The sequence below is a fragment of the Numenius arquata genome, chromosome 15 (assembly GCF_964106895.1).
Source record: "Numenius arquata chromosome 15, bNumArq3.hap1.1, whole genome shotgun sequence".
In the NCBI taxonomy this organism is placed as follows: Eukaryota; Metazoa; Chordata; class Aves; order Charadriiformes; family Scolopacidae; genus Numenius; species Numenius arquata.
The window spans coordinates 14,759,198-14,774,439 of record NC_133590.1 but is presented as its reverse complement, the minus strand read 5'-3'; the positions used below and the strand labels follow the sequence as shown (position 1 = coordinate 14,774,439).

General features: G+C 41.1%; 1 protein-coding gene across 1 annotated transcript in view; it reads right to left on the bottom strand.

The window, feature by feature from the left end:
- The window catches only part of DOCK1 (dedicator of cytokinesis 1), a 298,792-nt gene that overhangs the window by 222,426 nt on the left and 61,124 nt on the right, over nucleotides 1-15,242 (bottom strand). The window contains exons 20-23 of the mRNA XM_074158901.1: nucleotides 15,112-15,201; nucleotides 14,516-14,616; nucleotides 12,861-12,995; nucleotides 9,126-9,234 (exon numbers count right to left, since the gene is read on the bottom strand). Of these exons, the coding sequence (XP_074015002.1) occupies nucleotides 9,126-9,234; nucleotides 12,861-12,995; nucleotides 14,516-14,616; nucleotides 15,112-15,201 (435 nt within the window). The remainder of the gene's footprint in view (nucleotides 1-9,125; nucleotides 9,235-12,860; nucleotides 12,996-14,515; nucleotides 14,617-15,111; nucleotides 15,202-15,242) is intronic.

The window sequence follows — 15,242 nt, the reverse complement described above, 5'->3', positions numbered from 1 at the left end:
TGTATAAAAGGCATTATATCACGGCCAAAGTACATACTTCTGCAAAGAACCATTAACGGGCGCTTATTGCATGAACCAGCTGCCAATCCAGCTATTGAACTGCTCAGCCCATGAGTGTAGCGCTTCAAGGGTACCCTTCTAAACGATAAAAAAGGCAATTAAGTATGCCAAGGTATGAAACTCACTAAGTGAAAATAATAAGGTCCAGAAAAGTCAAAGCTTTGCCTTAAACAGAATAAATTAAGCAATAATTGATGATCACAGGTAATACAGAGGACAAAGTTCCTAGGTTTTATCGTTCCCCAGAATAATTGCAACTTATTCCTTAAATCATCACAACCACCCCTCTATCCGGAGCAGTCACCCTTTGCAACCTTTAAGACAAATTCATTGATGTGCTTCTAATGACTTAACAGCTGATTTTATTTTAACTTCTTCAGAGCTAGTAGTAAACACCACAGAGGGTTTTTTCCACGTTGAAGAAAGAAATTCAGTGATGGCCTTCACTAAAAGATTAACTGGGGGAAAAAAAACATCAGACATGGAAAGAAGACCAGAATAAACACAATTAAGTGCAACAGAGGCGTTAATTTTAATGGTGGTCCCTCTGAACATCAGGGAAGGGTCCACTGCAGGGCCCCTGCTGCCACGGCTCTTTTTTTGCCTGATGGTTCATTTCCAGACAGGCTTAATTAGTCAAGAAGGGGGAAGGAATGGGATCTACCAAGAGAAAATCCTCAAATCTAAAGGTTCAAGGAGTTTCTACGACTAAAAATTTCTCCTGAGCCAGCAATTTACACAGTCACTTTATTCTGAGAGGAACTTCTGCAATTTTTGGGGGGGAAAAAAACCCTCCAGTCCCCAAAAACCTATTGGAGCACTTCAACACCGGCACATATAACCGTGTAAAATAGGAGTAAGCTTCATTTCTTTTTTGGAACAACAAAAAGAACCCCAAAACTCCCAATCCCTAAAATTACCTGGAGGAGCTGCCTTACAGAAAAGCTCCTGAGTTTTCCATTTCTTCATAAAGATTTTCTCCACGTTGTTAGGTAAAGGTAAGAACCTCAACTTTAAGCTTTGGGACACAGATGATGGATTCAAACATCGACAATCCGTCATAACAGCAAGCCACGAGGAACACAGTTACATGGAAGCGCATACGGGCCGAAACGTGTTTAAGAAGTGTGACAAGATTAGCACAATACAAGCGTATTTTTGTGCACCGTTTGGAGAATTATCCAGAATTTGTTCTGTCTCAAAGCCGGAAAGTCACGGTGCATCCCCGCATTCGGCATGAGCCGTTTGTAACCATCCCCGGTATTGACCACATCTGTCAGCTGTTAGCACATCTGAAGTATTCTCAAGTATGTGTATGAGTATGAAAAATTATACTCTCAACACAAAAGTTTTATTTTACCACTACTACTACTACTATCACCTTGATGTATTAACACCAAGCTGCACTACAACGGGACCAAAAATGCATCGCTGGATTGTATCACAGCATCCTTCTGCCACCTGAGAGAAGACAAATGGTCTGCACAAACACCACTTTGTCACATTAAAGCACGCAAAAAAAAGCCAAGTAGCTTAAAGTCACTTCTGGCATAATTTTGGATATAAGCAATGGGAGTTTTATTAATTTATTTTTGTTTATTACAGAATCATAGAATTGTCTATAGGTTGGAAGAGACCTTTAAGATCATCTAGTCCAACCATCAACCTAACTCTGATAAAAACCATCACTAAACCATGTCTCTAAGCACGATGTCAACCCGTCTTTTAAATACCTCCAGGGATGGGGCCTCAACCCCTTCCCTGGGCAGCCCATTCCAATGTGCAATAACCCTTTCAGTGTATCCAGTCTGAACCTCCCCTGGCACAACTTGAGGACCTTTCCTCTTGTACCATCGCCTGTTCCTTGGGAGAAGGGACCGACCCCCCCTGGCTACACCCTCCTTTCAGGGAGCTGTAGAGAGCGAGAAGGTCTCCCCTCAGCCTCCTTTCCTCCAGGCTGAACACCCCCAGCTCCCTCAGCCTCTCCTCACAAGACTTGTTCTCCAGACCCCTCACCAGCTCCGTTGCCCTTCTCTGGACCCGCTCCAGCCCCTCAATGTCCTTTTTGTGGTGAGGGGCCCAAAACTGCCTCGAACCCTCGAGGTGGGTCCTCACCAGTGCCCAGTACAGGGGGACTGTTGAAAATATTGAGCAATCTCTTCATTAATACAAAAGAGAAATCACTAATGTGATAACAACCCCGGTCACTGGTAAATGGAAACAAAGCAGCACAGAACACAGCAAAGCAGTCTTGCAACAACAGAAAATTCTAACTTTTATCCCATTCTTGGGCTTATACCGAACAAGGAATGTAAAAAAACAGTAACAAAAGCTTCTTTACAGCAACAGTTTAAGAAAACTGCAATGCTAACTAAAGGATGTCATTAGACTGAACATATGACGTTTGCAAAGTATTAAACAAAATGTAATTCTGAATATTATACTACAGGTTTTGTATGGGATTTAAGCTCATCTCTTTGTACTACATAAAAGCAAGAATACCCAATTTAAAAATGTCATTTTCTCAAGTCATTCATTTCAAACAGCACGCCTCGTCTCAAAATTAAGCATAAAATCTCTTTGCCAAATATAGTATATTCTTAGGAAGTTTTTTTGTTTGATGAAGCAATAAATTTGTTTTACCTGACTCAATTTGTACATGATTTCAATGTTCATTTTCATCTTTCGTGTCATTCAACACAAAGCACCCACCTTCCACACACAGCGTTATCCTGGATAAATTTGATGAAACCCATCACCCCAGCCAAACGAAGCCCAGTCAACAGCTGGATGAAACCATTTCCAGGAACGGCTGAACGCTCTTTCGGAATTGCCCCACTTTACAGCAGTCACTCGTTCCAAATCACTGCTCAACCAGCGCCTCTGGCACGAAATTCAGTGTAAAACAGCACAAAGAGTGATCACAACTAAAGCGGTGTTGTGCTCTGCTAAAGATTATTGCCTTTGTTGCCAGCGGAACACCAGATTTTCCCACATGGGTTCAAAGAGACACGGAAACCTCAGTCCTTGATTGCATTTTGTCACTCAACTAATTTTAAACGATGGTTTAAATAAGTCCTGGAGAATAAGTCTGATGAGGAGAGGCTGAGGGAGCTGGGAGTGTTCAGCCTGGAGAAAAGGAGGCTGAGGGGAGACCTTCTCGCTCTCTACAACTCCCTGAAAGGAGGCTGTAGCCGGGGGGGTCAGTCTCTTCTCCCAAGGAACAGGTGATGGGACAAGAGGAAAGGTCCTCAAGTTGTGCCAGGGGAGGTTCAGATTGGATATCAGAAAAAATTTTGACACTGAAAGGGTTATTGCACATTGAAATGGGCTGCCCAGGGAAGCGGTTGAGGCACCATCCCTGGAGGTATTTAAAAGACGGGTTGACATCATGCCTAGAGACATGATTTGCCCAGGGAAGTTGTGGCTGCCCCATCCCTGGAAGTGTTTAAGGCCAGGCTGGATGGGGCTTGGAGCAACCTGCTCTGGTGGGAGGTGTCCCTGCCCAGGGCAGGGGGGTTGGAACTGGATGATCTTTAAGGTCCCTTCCAACTCTAACCATTCTATGATTCTATGATTTAGCAATGGTTTTTATCAGAGTTAGGTTGATGGTTGGACTAGATGATCTTAAAAGGTCCCTTCCAACCCAGACAATTCTATGATTCTATCATTTATAAAGTGTTCAACCTGTTGGAAAAGCCCCACCGACTAATGCAGTCTTTTCGTGTTTTCTTCCTGGGTACCTCAGCAGCTCGTAATGTATTTCCCCATCTTCATTCAAACACCTTTCTGCGGCTTTAGCAATAAGTGCTTAATATTAGAGTAGGAAAAAGTACGGTTTGGATCCTGAGAAACGGGCCCCGTGTGTTAAAAGTGACAAGGATTATTAAAAAACCACACACACAAGAGGATTTGCATGAGTGTAATGTTATCATCTTCCGCCCCGGCTCTCTGTGGTCACATTACGGGATAATTTTATACACACACCTCCTTATCAAGATCGTTTCAAGCCCAGAGAACTAACCGAGCTCCTGAACGATGATTTTTTCAGCCATCCCGCCCAGCAGAACAAAGTCACACGAACCAGCAAACATCAGAGGCAGAACCCTGCTGAGAACCGCTCAGCGCCCTCAGAGGAACGCAGCCCGAACCAGACAGTCCTCAGAAATCCCATGCAGCTGGTTCCACCGCCCTTGTTTCAAAGAGGTACCAGAATAAATTGCCAGGAAGCATTTGCATTTTTATCTAAACTTGAAACGCCGTGCTAGGCTTCAGCTCAGCTCACGCTTCAACTGTAAAAGGTTAAGGAAATAATTACCATGCACCCATTAGCAGAAAATAGGAATAAAATCAGGAAGGCTCACTATACTTGTAACCATTAAAAATATCTATACGCGCCAAGTGCTGCACACCTTATTTAATTAAGTAATTCTTAAAATCAAACCGATACTTGAAAAGCAAAGTTTAACCTCTCTCCATCTCAAACTGCAGCTCGCTACCTTTCACGATGCAAGAAAAGATTTTTGTTAGTAAGAGGTGATCAAAACATCTCTCAGCTCAAATCCCCGTTTGAATTTCCCTCTCCAGTTTGGACAACTGCACACCTTAAAAAAAACCCAATAAAAATCAAGCGTAAAAGGCAGGCTGTGAATTCCTGCCTCAGCTGCAGTCAACACTGACACCCCAAAAACGCCCAAACAATTATATTTAGGTAACTAGCTATAAAGAACAAACTCTGCACTGTTTTAAACACTGTCATCTATACCTTACCAGCCATCATATTCAAACCCGTCGACTATTGCTGCCTTTATAGGCTAGGAAAAATGTTTTTCATTTATTTTTAGACCCAATGTTTTGATTGCAATATATTTGAGTCCACTGAGAGCTATAAGTGCAAGTAAAGCTCTGCTTGTGTTCCAAGAACGTATGGATTTTTACCTATTTATTGTAGAAATACATAGATGAAGCGTTGTAACTCATAATTAAAAGTTTATTTTAAATTTATTTTTAAGTTGTTATTATTTTGCCATACCAAAAGCTCATGAAAGAAAACAGATCTTTACACTCTAAAAAAAATACTGTTTTCCATGCATACGCTAAGCCAGGCACTACAAATATACACCTTAAGGACTTGGTGACCAGGTCTTCAGCCACAAAGTGACCATTAACGGCACCAAGGCAGGGGGCAGCAGACAGGGGCCAGCACTGGGGCTTCAGAGCCCCCTCCTCTGCCCAACATCCCGTCGGGAGCAGGGAAGGACGGAGAGCAGGCACAGAAATGCCTCTCCCTAATTCCAGGCCAATCCCAGGCTTCTTGGAGAACCTTGTTAAAAAATATTCAGGTCAATGCCCTTCCCAGCCATGAGACCCAGAGTCAAAGCATCCTCAAGTAACGCAAAGTGGGATTTTGGTGCAGTAGAGGATTTTGCAGACAGACAGGGCTTTTTTCTCTTTTATTTGGTTTGGTTTTTTTTCCTTTAAAGTCTTAAAAAAAATTTAATCAATGCAGTGGACAGTTATCCCTACCTGCGGTCAACAAAACTGCAAAATGCCGCTTTTAACTTGCCCTCCACAGAAAATATTCTCAATTCTCTTTCCTTAAAGGCTGAAACTTATGTCAGGTTTGCAAAGCAGCCACATCTACAAATTCTCCCCTACCCTAAGAAATTTATAATAGCATAATACTAAGAGAGTTACAAATTCAAAGTCTCTTTTTGTGCTCTACAACCTTAACTCCTTGTACGATTCATACAGTTTTGAGGAAACTTTTTTTTTTTAAAAATGCACCCAAAGCCTTGAAAAATTTAAATTTAAAAAAAAAAAGGGGGGCAATTTAAATGCACAGTGTTAAGTAACTGAAGACCTGAGCTACAGTCAGAAACAGCTCATCAGCTTCCACAAGGACATAAATATTTGAATAGGTAAAGAGTAATTCTCGCTAAGAACATGAGACTGCAGTCATTCATTCTCCCCCGCGCGGTGTCAGCTCGAAGGCTACTCTCTGAACAGACAGGCTGGGAAAAAAACATGAAATTCAGTATAACCAGCCCAAAGAGAAAAGTTGTGAACACTTCAGACAAACTTTCCAGTGGCAGTTCTGCTTCACGTCGATAAACTATCAAGACAGATTACAATTTTTGCAAGGAGAAATAGAAATATTCAAATGTGTGAATTAAGCATCTGTCTCTTTTAATGTGAAGCACCTTCATTTTCTATGAAGGTCTTTTCAACTTCTTATCTCTCCAGACAGACTTATTTTGTATACACTTATTTAGCTTCCCCAATATATATTAAAAACAGTTAAAAAAAAGCCTGAAAGTGCTACAGCTAGATCTGCTGATCTTAACTGCACAACACAGGAACCCAGCAACTTATCTGCTTATCTTCATTAGTTCTCTACAAAACGTCAACAGCACAGGAAACGCTCAGTGTGTCGCACTAATGGTTGGTATCACCCAGCACTTGGTCTCCAGTGGTGGCCACAGGAGGTGGCATTTACAGTTTGTGTGGTCCATTCCCCTCCTGGCTCCCCCAGCATCCTTTGGAAGCTGCATCTCCATCCATCCTTGCAGAACATCTATGGACCCGTGGTCTGTAAAGCTGTCTAACATCCTTCTGGGCCTGCTGACACTGCCTCTATAGCCCTCTGTGACAGCACCTTCAGAAATGAGAGATTTTTCTTTACTTATTTGATATGAACCTCCTACATCCCACTTCTTATAGCATGGGATTCAGTGCAGGAGTTTTTCACAGAACACCCACCCAGCAGGAAGGTGCACCATTCCCAGCCTGGGTTCTCCATCCCCCTGTAACAATTTCCCGAGGCATGGAGACCAGAACAGCACCTGGAATGCAAGACACAGATGCACCAAGGGGATCTAACAATCAAATGACAGCCCATGTTCTCACTGTCCCTCTGACTGACACCCAACACCCTGTTGCTTCTTCACCTGTACATGGAACCAATGACCTCAGAGAGGTCAGTTATGACTCGAAGGCATCTTCTCCAACTGTTTCAAGTAGACCATCGCACAGAGATTAATTTACTGTGCCTGAGATGCCTTACATTTCTCTGCCTTGAGGGTCAACTTTCAGCCCACTCATTCTTGTGAGGTCCTTCTGATGTTCCTCACCACCATCACGGTACTTTACTCCCAACTCCAGATCACTGACAAAAGATGCTGAGCGAAGGCCATGTCCCCTTTACACGGCTCCTGACACCCGTCCAGGACTCCACCAGCTTTGTCGGGCAAGAGCCACAGAAGCCATCCTCATTCTCTCTCAAAAAACCCCACATTTATCTACCTACTCAATAACTTTATTCTTTGTAACAGAGCCACACGTTTCTGGTTACTGAAAGCTACTGCTTCAGTGGGTATTTCAACATAATAGAAGCAATCTCACAAGCTGCAAAAAGCCAATACTAACAATTATGTATTCTAAGAGCTAAGTAATTACAGTCCAAAGGAGATGAAAGCAATGAATAATGAATGAAAGGTTGTCAAGGCTTCTGAAAGGCACCCACAAGCACCCTTCTCGGACAAGCCCACGCTGGCTCGTCTGTCAATGCTTCGTCTGCCAGCGTTACTTCCCACAGCCAAACGCAGACAGTAGATGTGCTCTACCCAAGTCTGCAGAGATGGGAACGTGAAACAACACACAGGTGAAGAAAACCAAATCAATCTTGGGGGGTAGTTTTAATTATTTTTTTTTTCAAGGCATAAACTGTTAAAAAAGAAAAAAAAAAGCTCATGTTCATCTGCTTTCCTGAAGTTGGCCTCACAAAGGAGTCCCGGGGAAAATAAATCTTACATTCAACCCTCATAATCCGAAAACATCCTATTTGTAACACAGCAGATAGCACACCCAGTCACCAGCTCAAACTTACTGATTTCCAGTCAGGATAGATGCTTTGTCAACAGAATGAAAATACAGCTTTCTCAAAACATGTAATATCACTATTTTCTTATCAGATGATACAGTCTCAGTCTCTCTGCTGAAAATATTCGAACTCAGCAGCTTTATCCCCACTATCTATTTTTGCTGTGTGCTCAGCATGGTATTAGTAGTCCAAGACCTGCGTGCACTCGGCTACAAAGGACCAGTGTCTTTGATTTGGGTGTTTTCTACTCTTCCCAGCTCCCTTGGAGAGGAACCTCTTGCCCGGGCACAGCTCTGGGCCACTGTCTGTCTCTGCCTCCCAGCTGCTATAGGACGTTCTTCTAACGCACAACCACTGCACATCTGAGCAGGAGGAGTCACACTGTCCCCAAATTCCACCCCGATTCTTAGCACCTCTCTGATCGTCATCTTCCAACTGATTCAGCACGGCTAGGTCAAGAGTTACGTCCTTTTATAACTTCTATCTGGAATCACAGGGAGAACTTCAAGGTGTAACTCATCAAACACGTGTTTATGATGGTCCGTACCTTTCCCATGGTGAAGAGATTCACTAAGAGAACACGAGACCGGGACTGGCACAACGACCTCAGACTCCTCTGGCTACAAAACCCCACCAGTCCTATAAATTGACGCTTCTGCTCTGTGATATCAACACCCGTGTTCACTTGAGGTCAGAGACCACATTCCCAATTCCATGAGCGAGCCAAAGCTACCAAAAGTAGCTACTGTTTTAAAGGGACAAAAGAAGAGCGGTGTGGAGTGGAATTTGCAGTCTCACTACTGATTTTCCATTAAAAACATATACTAGGGCTTAAAATACTATAGTGAAGCTTCTGAACAGCCTAGGATATAAGTAAGTGCATAAGAATACTTATATCTTAAAGATAACGCCTTAAAAATGCATTCAGTTACACGAGTAAAATAAGCTAAACATCATTTAACCCCTAAGTTCTCTTTCAAAAATAAAAGTGAGGTATTTGCAGCAATTTAAGTAAGCTTACTTGTTCAAAGCACATTCTTTATAGTCACGAACCCTTCATTAGAACCACATGCCAGGTAAAATACGCTTTTGGGGACAAATACAAGCATAGCCTTCATTGACGGCCTAACTGTGGTGTAGGATGCAGAAGTAAAGCCGAGCTGGAGCCCTGTAAGGCACGTACCTTCACTATGACAGTCTGATCAGAGACGCTGCTCATCATCTCATTGATGGACTTAAAGAGCTGCAGCAGAGACTCCCTGAAGTCTGCTTCTCCTTTGTTTTCATAAAGCCTGAAAAATAATTAGGTTTCATAAGCACGATCCAACTAAAATGGAAATTAATTTAAACAAAATCTGTTCAGATGATAATTTGCTGCACTACTCTTTTTTTAAGTTCAAGAATTTCTACAAGTTTCTTCACTGAGACAGTTTTCTTCCACAAAAAAAAAAAGCCAAGACAAGACAGACTGATGGGGCTGGGCCAGCAGGAACAACAGATTTTTATTTTAAAGCTTCCTATGTAAAATGCCACGTTCAGTGCTGTTGTTTACGCCTCCAAGTCAGGGTGAATCCCTCAGCGCTGACCCAGTTCCACGTGCCCAGGCAGCAGCGGGATGGAGTCTCCTCACCCTGCATGAGAGCCAGCAGATGTCTGGGAGGACCGACGCCAAGCAGCTCTCTGATGAGCCAGCCAGAACACATCCAGATAACTTGCCAGAAATCATTAAAATCTACCAGTGGCCTAAGGTGAGCAACCTTAAACTTTATGAAAGACAGAAAAAGCCTATCAACCCACTATTTGCTTAAAAAAAAAATCTTTTTTTTTTTCTTCCCCCCCACAGAAAGGGAGCATTGAAGTTAAAATGCATTTCACCTCTAATTTCTGGCTCGCTAACGCTAAACTAGTTAAGGCTGAGTTTCCCATTCAGTACAGCTGCCCCAGAAGAACGACTAATCCACAGCGAAATTCGCAAAGCAGGTCCCTATGTCTTCAGGTGGGATTTTTCCGAGCTGATCTGCCCACAGGGACCCCTCCCTCTCTCTCTACCAAATGATTTCAGAGGGATAAAAACCATCCTGAGACACCTGAGCAACACCAAAGCCAAAAAATAGAGAGCCAAGCTGAAGAACTTGGTCTACTGGTTCAATACAGCACAGGAAGGAACATTCCTGAAACTCTCTTGAATATTTTAAATGCAGAATGATCTTCTTCAGGTGTAGGATGTGATCATTCTCACTACCAAATGATACAGGAGAGGGAGAAGACCATGAGCTCCACATAAATACTGTAATTTATTTTTTTTTCCCCTTGTAAACAAACTTCTTGAACCTTGGCGATACAGACTTAACATGACCTGCTCCCCAAAAAAAAGGATCAGAGCTTAAAAGAAGCCCAGAAGAACCTGTTTCCAGGTGAAATCTAAACAGGGGTGTTTCTAAACATCAGGACTTTTTCCCCAGCTAAACCCCCGATGTTTACCCTGCTGGCTTTGATTGCCTCCAAGAGCCTCATCCAACAGCTACTGGGCTTCCAAAGCCCTCCTTGGTCCCACCAGGCCTGTCCCTGAGCTCACCTACACATTTTGCACCAAGACCCATCAGAGCAGCTCCCACTAACAGTTCAATTCCCCTCTATTCTCCTCCATTTTCTTCTAGAGTTAAACCCAGCAAGGTCTTGAACATGGTCTGCAGCTCAGAAAGAGCATCACCCCCATAAATTCTCTATGTAGACTCATCGTCTGATTTCTTCATGTTTGAAGAGACCATGATGGACCACCTATTACAGAAGGAAAGGGGCTTATCTTAAGATAAATGTGAAGTTCAGAATGTCCTTGCTGCTTTGCACTCCAACTAATGCGTATCATTTTTAATGCTGTGTTCGTAAACCTTTGGGAGCCACAGATATTTAAAAAAAAACCAGGCTATTTAACCAGTACACAGGGGAAATGAATGCTACAGAAAAATTATTAAGTTGTGTTGTTTTTGCTGTAAAAACTTCTATTCCCCTTTTAGGCTAAAACTGGGGGTTATGCAGGATAAATTACTTGTTAACTCCCAATTTCAATAATGGATTTCAGTGTCCCCCTGAACAGATTAGAGAGGTGAAACTAATACCAATATAAAGAGTAACTAAACCTGACAGTCCAATAAATCAAACTGCTTCAGACAAAAAGCTGTGCATTTCAAAAAGGAAACTGTAATGAAAATAAACAAGTTAATCACAAATGTGTCCCTACTGTCAGTTATTAACATATACTTAATACATCTGATAATGCATAAAAACACTGCAGCTACAAGAAAACCAGCATTACACCAAGTTGACCCTTCTAGCACTGCCTTCAAAATTTTAACGCTGCTGTAAACGCACCATGACCACTGGGCTCATTACTGAGCAAACCAAATCAAGATATTTCTAAAGTTCACTTAAAATATTTTTGCCTTTATAAACTTTGATATACTGAACAAATGGATTTGCCACCAGGCTTTAACTAGATGAACTAAGCTACGTATTTATCCAGAACTGAAGCTTGCCTGCAATCACATTACTAAAATGCTCACATTACTAAAATGCTAAATATTTTCAGTCCGCTACCTTATTACTAAAGTTAAAAACATGTTATATTTTCTAATAAAAGATTCTGCTTGCTCTGTGCTATTTCTCAGTAAAACACTAGCGGTATTTCAGAACTCTGCTACCCCTCTGCATTACAATCACTTCGAATCACACACCTCAGGCAGGATTTAAGTCTTAGAGCAGAACAAATCGGGGTGTCATTCAGCAGCTCCGCTGATTAATCCCTTGTCATTGAGAGCGGTGTCTTCCCACCGCTACAGAGCTGTGAATTAGTGCTTAGCACGAGGAAATCCAATGGCCAATACTAGAGGGTCAGATTGTCTGTAAATCTAATCTGCAGCGAGAGATAATTATTTTTTTCTGTTTTAAAGTGATTTGTAGGACCTGCAACAGTATAACTGACATTTGGTGTTTTTATGAATCTCACAGAAAGACTCCTACAGAAATAAATTACAATCTCTAAATTAGAGAAAGGTTGGTGCAGTTGGTAACTCCAGAGCTCTACCTAAATCCCTTGTAATAAGGTTCTTACCATCGCTAACAAGTAGTAAAAGGACTGAATCTAAGTGAAGATGAATATATCAACTTCATAACTTTTTTGATATTTTGCATATAAAACACAGTATTGACTGAAATTAACTTAGAATAATCATTTATGCTTGACTCCATGGATGGAAGCCCAAGGCAGATGGCGCCGGAGGTCAAGGGGGGAGCAGGAAACAGCCGCCCAGCAGGTCCCTGCCAGGCCAGCAGGCACGGAAAGGGCTTTTATAGAAACTCAAACGATTCTCCTATCAAAAAATACTATCACCCTTGAGGAGAAGGTTTCTGCAGCCCTTCCTTCTTTCCACTTTCCCCTCTCGCCCACTGAAACCTATTGAGACCTCAGGGCCCTACGAACTGCAACCGACTGTCAGGGTTTAACTCCAACAATATTTGTGGTTTTCTGTTACAAAAAAAAGGTGCATTTAATACACCTTTTCCCCCCTCCCTGTCCACCTATTCTGACCCTATTTCCCAAGGAGTTTCCCAAATACTGACAAGCTTCAATTCTGCAGAGACCTAAACTTGAGAGAGCTGCAAGACACCATGATTTTTGGTATTTAAAATATACATCCCAGTTAGACACAGATTTCTTCTGTTACTGCTTTCCACAAAGCGAGGTTTCAAGATTAAGGAAATCTGGCTCGCTCTTTGGGAACAGCAGCCTCCTGAAATAAATTCTAAAAACTTAAGATATTACTAAAACAGTGCAATATTGAGCAAGTTTAACTTGTGGTGGTGTAAAGTAACAGTATCATCCATGGGAATTGCAGGAGGTTTCGGCGTTGGCCATACTCACTGGTTGAACAATATCCGGGAGCGCACTATGAACTTGAAGATGTACTCCAGAGCCTTCATAGCTTTGAAGAGCTGGTCGGTGATTCCACACTTCTCAGCGTTATCCACGTAGGTTTTTAAAACTTTAGTCAGTTTTCTGTTTAAATACAGAAGCACATCCGAGTTACAAGTATGCTCGCAGAGGAGAGTTTCAATTTTGAAAGGTTTAAAGAAAAATTATGTGCCCAAGTAGCGCCCACCAAGTTACAGAATTAATTATGCAATTAATAAGCTCATCATGTTCTTGTTTTTGCTGGTAAGTGGCTGCAACCTGTTCTTGAGACACAACAGAGACCGTAACACCGCTCAACATCCAGGCAATACAGCAAATCTCGATGAGACTTATTTTCTGCTGGATATTTAGGGATATGCAGTTTTAAGCTATTATAAAGGTACAGCTACTAATAACAATCAAAATAATTAAATGAAATGCAAACACATTGTTAGAATTAAAACACATAAAATGTGTGTTTCTTCATTTAAAAAGGCTTCCCCTTTACATAGCTTTCCTGTGGATTTTGGGCTAGAATTTCTGAAATTTATTTCTAAAAAAAAAAATATATATATATATCCATCGGAAATTCTCTCTTTCCACATTTTGAAGCCTATCAAACTTGAAAGTGAAACAATTTTTAAAATAATACCATTTCAACTACCTCCCTCCCAACGAATATAAATCACGATTTTAATGCAAATACAAGCAATTCCGTTTTAAATCATCCTACCTACACTGTATGTTTCAGCATTCCCACTAAAGGTGAAGAAGCACAACAGCATATAGCACTAACAGAAAATGACACTGAGTAGATAGATTATCTTGATATATGGGCATTTATTTGAAAAGGAGCAAACTGCCTAAGAATGCTGATAAAACCAGACTCCGGAGGATGCATCATCCTTCACCCGCTTCACGTGACGGCTGCAACGCTGCTGTAACTCAGAGAAGCGTTTGCAAGAGCAAAGTGGTGACTAAAGGCCTAACTCTTCTTCGCTATTTTAAATCACTGCTTTTCAAACATTTTCTATTCATATACAAAAACCTGCAGAACAGCAAATATTTTATATTATTATATTTATAATATAAATTATGTATTTCCCTCCAACACCAATAATCTCAAACAGCAGCAAAGAACTGAACTGTCAAGAAATACTTAAGACAGCAAATATAACGGACCTTTGTTTTTTTTGTTCTTCACTGCTTCCTCCCCAAAGTGACAGCAACGCAAATAATACAAGGCAGAACATCAATTTAATGCACCAAACAACATATATTTGAAACATCTTAAATGGACATGATTACCTTCTCAAGTATGACTGAGAATTGCTTATGAATACTTTCCTTACAAAACAGTTCTTGCAATAGTCAAATCATCCCCTCCTTCAATACACCAAAATCAAAACTTCCTCCTTGCAAATGAGCAAAAGTTTTATTACTGTTCTTTCAAGAGAGAAAGACATCCAAAGACATACAATCTCCGGCCTTCTTCAAGAAGCTCCCACCCTCCCGAGCTCTATGGGCAAATTCCTAATTAAACTACATAATAATCCAGTAACCAAATAACGTTATCTGGAAAAACTGTGGAAGCCACATTAGAAAAAGTAATTTTTAAAATTTACGTGTAGGCTAACGTAGCGCTGAAATGCTTCTTGATATAGGTTTCCAAGACAGGATTAAAATGTTGAAATTTTCTGTCAGCAATCAGTCCAATGATAAACACCTGAAGAAAACAAGCATAGTTATTGCATTATCCTAAAAAATAAAATCTTTAATATTCTACATTCACCCACCATTATTTTCAGATAAGACGCATTAATAACTTTAAAAACACACAGACTCTGGCTTTTGATGATCCTCCCAATACATCAATATTCTCCCATCCCGTGAAAACTTCCTGTTAAAAATGAAGTTTTGTTTCCTAAGCAGAAACTTTCTGTTTCTGCCCTAAATTCTGCTGTTAATCCAGTAAAATGACTGGACTTGATTGCTTCCACCTTTTCTGTGACGATGACATGATGCAACCCAACCCCCTTTTGATCTAGTCCAACTGAAACTAAAATATAATAAAAACCTTCCGTGCATTTTAAATTAAATAACTAAGAGCTAATAAGGTCCACTTCATTAGTAATCTTCATTCTAGCATTTAAACCACGCTTGTTTTATTTATTCATTATTGCAGAACCTGCGTTTTATTCCATCCCCAATGCAAACTTACCAAAGCATCAAACACCAACGTGTCAAACGTCTCACTCTCCGAGTTCTCCATCATTATGTTAAAAAGGGCATCCAGTGTATCTTGAAGAAACTACAAATAAATACACAATTCATCACATTTTACAGGAAAAA